Consider the following 12,319-nt stretch of genomic DNA (forward strand, 5'->3'; position numbering starts at 1 on the left):
GTTTCCAATTAAATTTACTTTTCACTGTTTATCCTGGTTTAATTTGGGATTTCTGTTGGGGCGTGAAGCTATCCCTGTCAGTTTCACTTTCTGCTTCTCATGCATTAGCACAACGCTGCTGTGCTTGGTTGGTAAATATCCTTGAGAGGTTGTAGTTTAAAAAATAAAACTTTAACTGAACTAGAACTCCAAACAATTGTATTAGGTTTCATTAACCTCTCCCCCTCCTCCACTAAATCCCCCCTCCCCTCAAAACACAAAGCCTAAACACTGGGCCATGCCCCCTAGCCTCTCAGAGCCAGTAACAGCCACACTAGAAAGCAAACATCTTTACCTGGTAGGCTGCATAGTCCCGTGGCTAGAACGCAGGACTAGACATCAAGAGAGTTGGTTTCTTTTCCCAGGTCTGCCACCGACTGGCTGTGTGAACAGTGGTATGTCATTGTGCCTGTCTTGACAAATAAGGAAACTGAGGTTCAATGGGGTAATGATACTTACCCTCCTTTGTAAAGTGCTTTGAGATCTTTGGATAAAGAGGACTATATAGGGCCTAGGTTTTATTGCCACGTGGTTGGGTGATGGATTTGTCGCTTAGAATTTAAGCTTTAGGGATTCATGCTGTACATATGTAAGATTTTTTGACTTAAAGATGGGTGAAATCTTGGCCCCAATGAAGTGAGTGGCAAAAGTCCCGTGACTTCATTGAAGCCAGGATTTCACCCTGTGTGTTTTGGTAGCACGAGAAAATGATCATTGTTAGCATATTCTCCATAGTACACATTGGCCAACTTTTTCTAACCCCTCTAGATGCCTAAATAGGGATTTCGGAGCTTAACTTTAGGCATCTGTGTTTGAAAATGTGGCTCATTACATCTTTGTTTGGAGGTGGTTCTCTCTCATCTCACTAGCTCGTAAGCCTGTTCTTCCCTTTCAAGTGATCATTGTTTTCTCTTGGGATGACTGTTTTGTAGAAAATCTGTGTAAATGAGAAACGTGGATGATTAATAAAATATTGCAGATTCTACCTCATGAATAGCCAATATTCCAAGGGTCTGGATTTTGCTGATTCTTGAAAGATGAATGAAATGAGGCAGCAAACAGCCCAAGTGACACTACTGGGATTTTGAAAAGACTGTATGGGACTACGGTATTCCACTCCCATTGAATTTCCATGGAATATGGGTGCTTAAGTCCTTTTGACACCTTTGCAATCCCAGCCAACATACCATTCTTTGGAAAAGAGAACAATATATGCAACATTTATGTATTGCACTAAACCACCTAACGTACAGTTATGGTCACAAATGACCAGCACTAGTGACGCATCGTCTGCACTGGCTTTACACCTGTGCATCTCCAGCAGATGCATTCACTCAACACAGAATTTTGTCCTGTCTGTTCCAAGTCCAAGCCAGAACTCAAAGCCAGAATTTTCTTCCTACCAACACTGGAAACTGAATGCATGACCTGAAAAATAAGTTCAAGTGGTGTCCTGTCTGCTTTGTACATAAAACCTGTGACATCAGAAGAGGGATGGGTAGGCCTTTTTCAGGCAAGCGGCTGTGGGTTATAAGTTTACATGCAGAGTCCAATAGTGTACCATGTTTACTACTAGAGAAAATGCTGTTGCAACATGTGTTGAAATAAAGAAGTTCTCTTCTCACATCTTTGGCTGAACCTGAGGCTCTCCTCCCAGGCTTTAGGAGATGACCTGTTATAGATTTTCTCTTCTAGTTTTCCTATGCAGATGCTGCATTTACATTGGATTGGCCCTCGGAGGAAATGGCCATTTGAAGGCAATGCTCCGCCCAGTCATGGAGTTTGGGGGTGATGAAGGAGAGAAAGCTCCCCTAAGGCAGAGGCCAGTAAGTTAGGCAGAGCTCTCATTTTTAGGGCATCTGCAAACGTTTGTTACCTGTCAGTCTGGTTCCTCTGAAGATTTTAAAGGCTGGATTTAATAATGTCCTTCATGGCAGAGTGCTGGAAGGAAGCCATCCATCCCCCTTCGGCTGTAGCACAGCCAGCTGCTCCCCCATCGGAGCATGCAGAAGCATTGGCTTCAGCAGCTGCTTATGGTAGGAACACTCAGTGCTGCAGGAGAAAGTACAAAGGGGAAAAGAGGAGCCCTGAACAAACCCCATTGTTCTTGGGAGCCTTTCATCCCACACATTGTTGTCAGAGCACTTTCCTGGCAGGCTGAACGCTTTCCCCCTGGCCTGTGGGAACTGGACCAGCTTTTATACCCACAGAACTATTTTCTTCTCCTGACCAATGACAACAAACACTCCCTCCCGCAGCCCCTTACCCCACCCCTTCTTCCAATAAATGTGAGAAGGTAGTGTCGCTCCACTGAAGTCAATAGAGCAATGCTGATTGATGCCAGCTGAGTACCTGCTTCAGTAGCCCTCTGGGCGCCAGTAGCTCTGAGCAAACAGAACCAACCTGCTGCTTGGAGACAATCACTCAAGCACCTAAGCCAGAGCGCAACTTCCCTTTGAAGTATGCTTGAGCCTGGGATGTTGTAAGGAAAAGCTGCCAGAAGAATTCACCCCAGAGCAGCAGGGTTTGTTATGAGTTAAGAAAACAAAAACACCAGAGTTAAACTCTGGAGCTGGGGCCAAATACGCTGGCTTTTCCTGCAGAGAACTGCTAAGGGCATATCCCTGGGTAGACTGGGACATCAGCTTGGAAAAGAGACAACGAAGGGGGCAGTGGGGAATATGATAGAGATCTATAAAATCATGACTGGCTTGGAGAAAGTAAATAAGGAGGTGTTATTTACTCCTTCTCATAACACAAGAACTACGGGGTACCCCATGAAATTAATAGGCAGCGGTTTAAAACAAACAAAAGGAAGTATTTCTTCACACAACGCACAGTCAACCTGTGGAACTCTTTGCCAGAGGATGTTGTGAAGGCCAAGTCTATAACAGGGTTCAAAAAAGAACTAGATACATTCATGGAGGGTAGGTCCATCAATGGCTATATGGTGTCTCTAGCCTCTGTTTGCCAGAAGCTGGGAATGAGCGACAGGATGGATCACTTGATGATTAGCTGTTCTGTTCATTCCCTCTGGGGCTCCTGGATTGGCTGCTGTTGGAAGACAGGATACTGGGCTAGATGGACCTTTGGGCTGACCCAGTATGGCCGTTCTTGTGTTCTGATAACAAGTGAACTAAACTGGAAAGTGTCACTCCCTTTCCAGGTGGAGCAGCACTTGACTGGCAGGCAATGTTCCGAAGACCCAGGAGGCCTCAACAAGAGGCGGCTGGGGAGGCCTGCCTTGCACAAGAACGTAGGCAGTCCTGTAGCAGATCCCACCAGTTGTCCCAGCTGGTGCAGTCTGCAACACTGGCCAGTACCAGGTGCTTCAGAAAAAGATGGAAGGACCCCAAAGTGGGGAATTATGGACTAACCTGCTTGTAGCAGAAGCTCTTCTCTAACCTCGTCATAAGCGTGGCTCATTCGCTAAGGATTTAGTTCCCAAGCATTTGAGTTTCAACCATTGCTTTCACCCCAGCATGGCTGAATGTTTGGGGTTCATGGGCACTGCAGTCACAACCCTAGATGCTCAAGCCCATGTTTTAGGATCGAAAGGACATGTACTTTCCTGCTCCTTTTAAAACCGTTTTCATTTCTGTTTAGATCTGAGGCATCATTCCAACCAGTGGAATACTGACTCATGCCCCTTTGCCTTTTTCTTTGAAATCTACACGTGAACTGTATAGAGGGTGCAGCACAGAAGTTAAAATACATCCAAAGACATTACACAGGACGATGGAGAAAAAAAAAATACGAGTAAGTTGCTTTATCTCCCATCCTTGAGACATTGACAGAAATAGTCAACATTACTGTAAATCTTATCTAGGTATTTCTAACACGCCCATCCTTGTGGTATGTGTGTCCCAGGTCAAACATCCTGATAATGAAACATTCAGCTTGGGAATATAAAACACGCATAAACCAGACAATCGCAAAATTAAGGAGCCAGATTCTCAGTTGGCGTAAATCAGTGTAACTCCAGCTGAGGATTCAGAATGAGGATTCTACAGCAACATTAGCTTGGTTACATTGTAATCTAACATGTATTTTAATATTACTTTTTATTCAGTTCAATACATACCTTAATCAATGTATAGAAAGAGGGTCTCCCTAGAACTGTGGATTTTGAGTATTTCCTTCATAAGTTCTTGCCACAGCTACCTACCATGAACTTGTATGCGAACAATTATATTGAGGCACTTATTAAAATGAATACCCGGTTTTCTGCACACACCCCTCATCGGAGCAAAAGTTACCTTTAACCTGTTTGCCACCTTGTAAGCCAGCAGGAAAGAATCAGTCCAACTCAATAGATCTTGTATTTTTAATTTACTGTCTTCAAAAGAATGCACAGCAGTAGAGGGAAGGCAATGTTAACGCATAGCAAGTTACGCCGGGGAGTTGCACAAAATTAAATGATCTCCATCTTACAGCAAGAACAAACAAGATGCTTTTACATTTTACTGCATGAAAGATCCAGGAGGCTGTATCTTCCCCTTGATGCAAATGTAACTGTAATGTTAGTCAATTACACATACACCTCCCAAAGGAGAGCACAGGCCCTGTAAGCTCTCCTGCTGGAGTCAATGAGCGACAGTCACCTCTGTGCAAAGGAGCGTCCAAGGTCTCTGCCCCATGTGAGCCACCCAGTTGGAGTTCAAAACATCGGGTCCAATCAAGTCAATGGCAAAACTCCCAACGACTCCGAAGGTGCAGAATCAGGCCCCTGAAGGGCTTGCAGGATCTAGCACATGGCTTCCCAGACATACAGGACAACTATTAAAATGCTTCACGTGCAGGTTAAATAAGCAATGAACACCAAACAGAGTAAGCGTTTCTAGGGGAATATGTGCATGTTGGCGCTGTGCCCTCGGGCACAGAGAAGTATGTACATCTCCTGCACATCCTATGCCCCGGCGGGTGGAACTGCACATCCAAAATGGCCTTTTCACTAGGTACTAAAATGATCAGCAGCCTCATTTCCCCCTACACACCTTCCCATCCCGAAGAGGCAGCAGGACCAAACCTGGTGGGCGAGAAAACAGCTAAGCCGTGTTCCTCCCACAGCTATCTCCTTTTACATGCAGCACAGCAGCTATTTGAAAAAGGTTTTGATGTGACTATAGTGGTGGGGAAAGGTTCCTGGAGACTGCGAACAGGTAGCGGCACCGGCAGCGCAAGCTTCCCCTCTGTGGCCCTGCCGCTGGGACTCAAACTCATTCAAACGGGACACGTCTAGGGGCGGGAGAGTAAATTAATCTCCCTGATCCAGGTTGCCCTGGATCTTCCACCTGCTGGGCCAAACTAGCACCAACTATGTTGCTGGCTGCTTGTGGGGTGAGAGAGAGAAATGGACACCTCAACTGGCCTTTCTGTACCCATGACATGCTGCTTCTGATCCCAGTGGAAGGCAGAAAGGGTATAATCTGGTACCTGTTGGGGGTGAGGGGGGCAGGATTTCCTGAAATCCCCTCATTTCTGAGCAGATTTTTTGGGGGGGTGGTTTAGTATCCACGGAAGTGAGAGACTGAAGTCGTGTTGACAAGGCAAACCCTGTATGAGCTTCCTTCACACAGTTCTGCCAATGCACGTCAACCTTGACCTGGAACAACCCTGCTGCTCCATTCCTGGGAGTTAATCACGCAAAGGCTGCCAGTCTTCGGAGAGAGACATAAATCAAGATCTGGACTTGTTGTGGTTATTAAATACCCTGGGGCACTTTATAAGAGTCAGGGAGTTAACCACTGTGTCCTGGCCAAACTCCAGATGGGATTTTGTATCTCTTCTTCTCTCCTGTCCCCAAATGATCCTTCTAGCTGCATTGTCCCTGCATAGTCTAAGCGCCTTTAAAGGCTCTGTCCTTCCACATCAGAGGTGGCTGTACTTCAGGGATGGATGATGGGAGTCCTGTTGCGATGCTCGTTGAACATCTGGGATGTTTGGGTGGAAGGTGCTAGTCATTAGGTGAATCTATTCTTTGCAGTCCTACCCTATTCCCTAGATCTGCCTTCCAAACCCATTGATCTCACTGGGCACAATTCACCCCTGACTAACTCCAACAGCTTCAATGGAGTTATACACCAGGGATCAACGTGGTTCCCAGCCACTTGTGATCAGCGCAAGGCCATTTATACTTTGCAAAAACCAAAACAAGACAGAAAATGAATAAAAACAGGAAGCAAACAATGGTTAAGATTTCCCACTTAGTCTTTCCGTCGCTAATTTTTCAGGCGTTGGAACATACAAAAGGCTAGAACAATTTTTAACCTGTACCCATTGCATGGCTGGGATCCATCAGCCCATCCGCTTGCTCCAGCCAGCCAAGCCGTTTGATAAGCTGGGGGTTGCACTTTACAGTTTCAGGAGTCTGTGGGCTTGACAACAGCTAGGGGGAACCACACACCTCGAGGGGTAACGCAGGATGGGAGCTGATCTGTGAGGTCCCCCCATTCATCCTTGTTCAATCCTTTCCCCTCGCGCTGTAGGGGAACAGCTCAGTCCAGTGTCTCTCACGCGCTCCGCCTGTGCTTGTATCCTTGTGCCGCTGTCACTGGAAAGGGGCCAAAGGGCAAACGGTCAGTCCTGCCTGTCTGATCCTCCGGGGAAACCTCAGAGAGCTCGCCCCCGAGCCATAGCTCCACCATCGCTCAGGGGGTGGAAGGGGGATACCTCCACTCCGCCCTCCCCCTGGCCTTACCTAGCCAGGCAGTGTCCAAGCTCTGACCTTTCCTCTGTCCACACAGGAAAACTCCTCTCCCAGCCTGTCCCCTCCTCTCTCGACTACCGTAACCCCTTCCCCAACATGCGCCCATCATACTCAGATCCTCTTCCTTTACCGTCACTCTGACGGTATCGCCCCTTCTTTGAATCCCTCGGCTTCCTCCCCCATTTCACCACCTCAAGTTCCAATCTTCTAGTTTTCACCTTCCAAGCCCTTCTCAGCTCAGCCCCTCCCCTGCAACTCTGCTCTGGTCCCTTATCTCACTTTCCCCCTGGCGCCAGCCATGCCAGCACACCCACCTGCTCCTCCCATAAAGAGGTCCCTGCACTTTCTCCCGCCCTGTCCCCGATGCCTGGGACGCGCCTCCCTGAACTTCTCCTCCTTCAAGGCAGATGGGTGATGTCAAAGCAGCCCTGGATACCACCAGGAAGATTTTCACACTGCAATTCCAACACCCAGGTGCCCTGCTCCTCTCCTGCTAGCCCCAGGTACTTTTTTGCAGGTTGGCACATTTCCTCCTGCCTGCAAAGCTGCGATTCACACCCCTAGGCTGAACAACAGGGCCATGTAGACAAGCCACAGCCACTGGGGCAGCACTCTTATTAGAAATGTGTGAACAGCTGGATGCATCACAGCCCGGGGAGGCCTCTCAGGTTGTGGGGTGATATATCGGCATACCAGCCCCCGAGCACAAGAGCAGCGTCATGGCAATTAGAGCCTGATCCAATGCTCAGAGAAGTGGATGGAAAGATTCCCTTGATTTCAAAGGGCTCTGGATTGAGCCCTCTAAGAACTGAAAGAGGATTTCCGTGTCAAAGCGTCAGCAGCCTCTGGTTTGGGTACCTCCATTTTTATGTGACCGACTCGAGACCCCCTCAAAGAAGCCGGATTTCCAGACAGCGCTGAGCACTTGCCTTGGGAAAACCAGGCTAAGCTACAGTCACTAGTTACTTGTGAAACTCTCCGCCGCCGTCTCAGCACTCAGAGAACCCCAGTGCGCCGTTAAAACAGGGCTCAGCCAAGGAACCAGAGCAAATCAACCTCCCAGACAACAGTGCTTCTCGGACAGGGTCAGGTTAAAACAGAGGATTTAAAAGAAATCTCTCCAGGTCCCTCTACTGCACGTTACGAACCGGAATCCTGCCAACCCCCCCCGGGTCTGATTTTCACAGGTGCAGAGTATCTACAGTGCTCATGGAAGTCAATGGGGGCTGCAGGTGCTGAGCACCTCTGTAAATCAGGCCACTTCTGTCCTGCCCCGAGCCCATGGCTGTACCCAATATACACTGTCCTAGAATCATAGAATTCAAGATCAGAAGGGACCATTATGATCATCTAGTCTGACCTCCTGCAAAATGCAGGCCACATAAGCCGATCCACCCACTCCTTACGCAAGCGACCCCTGCCCCATGCTTCGGAGGAAGGCGAAAAACCTCCAGGGCCACTGCCAATCTACCCTGGAGGAAAATTCCTTCCCGACCCCAAATATGGCGGTCAGCTGAACCCCGAGCATGCGGGCAAGACTCTCCAGCCAGACCCTCTGGAAAAAGGCTAACAATATCCTATCATTGACCCATTGTACTAATTACCAGTGTGGCACTTAATTGACCTATTGACTAAGCCCGTTATCCTATCATACCATCTCCTCCATAAACTTATCTAGCTTAATCTTAAAGTCATGGAGGTCCTTCGCCCCCACTGTTTCCTTCAGTAGGCTGTTCCAGAATTGCACTCCTCTGATGGTTAGAAACCTTCGTCTAATTTCAAGCCTAAATTTCCTGACTGACAATTTATATCCGTTTGTCCTCGTGTCCACATTAGCACTGAGCTGAAATAATTCCTCTCCTTCCCTGGTATTTATCCCTCTGATATATTTAAAGAGTGCAATCATATCTCCTCTTATCCTTCTTTTGGTTAAGGAAAACAAACCGAGCTCCTCAAGTCTCCTTTCATACGACAGGCTTTCCATTCCTCGGATCATTCTAGTGGCCCTTCTTTGTACCCGTTCCAGTTTGTACCTGTCCTGTAAGAGCAGCCAGTGCCGCTGGGCGTGGGTGGGCACTGGCCTTTGGGGTTGTTCTACCTTATGGGGTTTAGCCTGCAGTGACACCAATGGCTACTGGGCCAAAGAAATTCTGGCACTGCCGCATCCCCTCACAAAGCCCCTGGCACGACGGCACTAGTGCATTGCCCTCCCCAGGAGGGCTCCTCTCCCCGACTCACCATGCTGCATGTGAACCATGCGGCACAGCCCCTTCCCTGGCTGGTTCCTGTACACGGGCTTCACACACACTTTGTTGGCAGTGCCCGAGGCCAGGTCCGTCAGGAGCACGCTGTGGATCTGCGGCGAGACGCTGAGGAGTGACGATGGGCCCGTCTGCCGCCGGCACCTCACCCGGTAACCGAGGACTGGCCCGTCGGCCGAGTCCCAGGAGGCCTTCAGGGTGTTGGGGCCCAGGTCCTCAAAGCGCAGGTGCCTCACCTTGGAGCTCTCTAGCAGGGGGACGGGGAGAAGAGGAGGTTACGGGGGCCCGGTCATTTGGCGTCATCCCTCCTTCTGGGGCCGATTCCCCCCCTTTTAGTGACTGGCACTGGGAAGAGGGCAGGGTGGACAGCTCTGCAAGCCACAGGCCCCTGTTTATCCTCAGAACAGGGACAGCTTGGGCAGTCGCCAGACTCCCCCTGCCCTGGGAGGGCCTGCTCCAGGCAGGCGGGGACAGGTCCATCTCCAGGGCTTGTGGAGTCCTCAGCCTCTCTGCTGACACGGACACCTGCCCATGGGAGCTGGGCTGTGATACCCCCACGCCCCAACTCACCTCCCATCTCCATCATTGCTCACTCCGGAATCCATCTGACTAAATCAAGCCGGATTTCGCCTGCTCTGACAAGCTAAGCTCCAGAGACTTCACTCCCTGGGAGCCCCCAACTCACGACACCCCTGTTAATGAGCTTCCACCTCAGTGGGAGTTTTGGCCACGTGCCCGAGGGGAGCTATGACCTCCATCCCTCCGAGGCTCCAAGAGACAGGCCACAAGCATCCTCCCAGCCAGCTCTGCTTGTGATGCTCCAGGTGGCTCAGGAGGACAGACTCCGCTGGAGACCTGTTGCACACCTACTGCCGAATTTTCATCAGTCCTACGCTCTGTCACTCTGCCACATTTCTAGGGTACGCACGCTCTGTTCCCTGAAAGCTGCATTGTCCCCTTGGCCACATTCTACCCCCGGCCCTGCTAGCTGGCTTGGCTGACCCGCTCAATTGCTGGAGTCCTTTCCCTGAGGTGCAGCACTCCCTTGCTGTGGGCTTTGGCTTTGCTTGCAAAGGCGAGGGGGGTGGGAGACGGGCTTCCCACTCAGTGCCTGGTCTGGCCAAAGAGATGGCCTATTCTGGAGGAACCCCAGGCCACCAGTTTGAGCACAGGTAACAAGACCAGTCCCTGTTCAGTTCAACCCCACGCAGCGTTATCTCACAGCTGGGACAGCGGTGTCCTGTCAGCAGAGGGCCCTGCTCACTCACCTTCCTGTGTGCAAGCTTTGGCCGACAGAGCTTTCTCCTTCCCCGATTTATAGATGGCCGCCACCGTCACCAAGTAGGTGGTGTTGGGGGCCAGGTTCTCCACTACCGTGCTGTTGTGCGCCCCATCCACTTCCAGCAGCTTAGCCGAATTGCCAGGCAGTGGCCCGTAGAGGACCTGGTAGCTCCTCACGCTGTCCGGCGTGGGAGCCCAGCTGACGCGGAAGCTGTGCGGCTTGGACTCCGAGATGACAACCCGAGTTGGGCTGATTTCCTCTGCGGGGAGGAGGGAAAGGAAGACAAGTGTCGGTGTGATTCACGGCAGCAGAGCAGTCTCCAGCCAGAGCAGCGTAAATAAGCTGGGAGCCTATTGGCCGTCATGGAGGTGGAAGCAACTCGACTCCAGTCAGACATGTCGACACAGCCCAATCCTGCTCTAAATCAAAAGGCTCCCACAGGGAACTAGTTTTCTACACTTCTCCCTCAAACAGGTCCAGCTTCTGCTCACAATGTCACCATCTAGTGGTCACCGACTCCACGTCACCCGCTAGTGGTCACCAGTAGAGGATGGGAAGCTTGCTACCGCCTCAGCTCAGACACCCGTGTCTTTGAGCTCAGGCAGGAGCAGCTCATGGTTCTAGACCCAGCAGTCACAGGTTCCTTCCCAGCTGATGACGACCACCCATTCAGGGCATGTTATACGTGCCTGGGTTGTCACACGATGATAGCGAGACGGGGAGGGCAGGTTTATGGAGCTCTTTCCACCTGCTTGTGCTTTGCTTCCCTTTACCCTGATGGGATCCACCGATCGGCACTGGGTAAAAGCCAGGGGAGAGCCGAGACTTCCAGTTTCCAACTAAATTCTGCTGGTGTTTTCTCTCGATTCATAAGAACGGCCATACTGGGTCAGACCAATGGTCCATCTAACCCAGTCTCCTGTCTCCCACAGCGAGCAGTGAACAGAACCGGGCGGTTGGGGTGACCCACCCCTGTCTTCCCCTTAGAATCTGCAGAGATTTTAAGGCCAGATGGACTCTCACTGTGTGGCCATCTAATCTGACCTCCTGTATAACCCAGGCCAGAGAATTCCACCGAGTGATTCCTGCATCACGCCCACACCTCGTGGCCGAGCTAGAGGGTCTCTCTCGACCCCATACTCACGCTCCTCATGCCTCGGCTATAAGATCTGGGCCAGGGACTGTCTGTGCTACGTGTTTCTATGGCACCGAGCACCATGGGGCCCTGACCCTTGACTGGTGCTACCGTAACGTACGTCATGGTCTTACCTTCCAGCGTGGTGACCCTGGTGGTTTGCGGAGGGATATAGTGCTCGTTGGACTCTGGAATGAGCACAACCTCGTAGGTGGTGTCTGGCAAGAGATCGCTCAGGAAGAGGCTGGTGTGATCCCCGGACACCTGCTTCACCAGCTTCCTCCTCGGGTCGTCCGCAGGGGCGTACTCCAGCACGTAGTAGCCAGTGTCACTGGAGAGGAGCCGAGGCCACGTCAGACGGAAGCTGCTGGAGGTGATCTCCACGGCACGGAGCCGCTTGGCTCGGATAACATCTGGGAGAGAAACAGCAATAAGAAGTCACCGGAGGATCAGAGAAGCCCCACTGATTCCCTGTGCCTGTGCAACCAACTCCCTCCCATCACATCTGCAGCAGTAGCTTCGTTAGGCACAGAAAATGCAGGTGAGCGTTTCGCATCGCCCAGGTAGCTGGGGTTCACCTCTCATGCTAGGAGCTCTAAATACATTAGAAATAACTCTATACACCACTCAGATCACACTAAGTTGCAATGCAGCCACTTCTGGGGTGGAACAAGGCAGCTGTTTAGCAGCTCACTGCAACACTGCACAGCAGGTTGGAGCTGGGCTGCCATGAACCAGTCCCTTTTTTTATTTATTTTTTATTTTTAAGATTCTGGAGCACAAATGTGCCTCTAGCCTTTGCCTCAAAGCCACGAAGTGAGTGTAAACAGAAGCAGGGGAATCTGGATCATTTTAGTCACTTCCAGTTCTAAATAACACCCCATTGTATCCGT

At 50.4% G+C, this 12,319-nt stretch overlaps 1 protein-coding gene across 2 annotated transcripts in view; it reads right to left on the reverse strand.

The window, feature by feature from the left end:
- Positions 1-4,352: 4,352 nt before the first annotated feature.
- The window catches only part of VWA1 (von Willebrand factor A domain containing 1), a 31,061-nt gene continuing 23,094 nt past the window's right edge, over positions 4,353-12,319 (reverse strand). For both annotated transcript variants that reach the window (XM_044996173.1, XM_044996174.1), the window contains exons 3-6: positions 11,561-11,839; positions 10,278-10,550; positions 8,987-9,256; positions 4,353-6,592 (exon numbers count right to left, since the gene is read on the reverse strand). In XM_044996173.1, coding sequence (XP_044852108.1) covers positions 6,552-6,592; positions 8,987-9,256; positions 10,278-10,550; positions 11,561-11,839 — 863 coding nt within the window. In that variant the 3' untranslated portion in view covers positions 4,353-6,551. The remainder of the gene's footprint in view (positions 6,593-8,986; positions 9,257-10,277; positions 10,551-11,560; positions 11,840-12,319) is intronic.

Source organism: Mauremys mutica, chromosome 21 (genome assembly GCF_020497125.1).
Source record: "Mauremys mutica isolate MM-2020 ecotype Southern chromosome 21, ASM2049712v1, whole genome shotgun sequence".
In the NCBI taxonomy this organism is placed as follows: Eukaryota; Metazoa; Chordata; order Testudines; family Geoemydidae; genus Mauremys; species Mauremys mutica.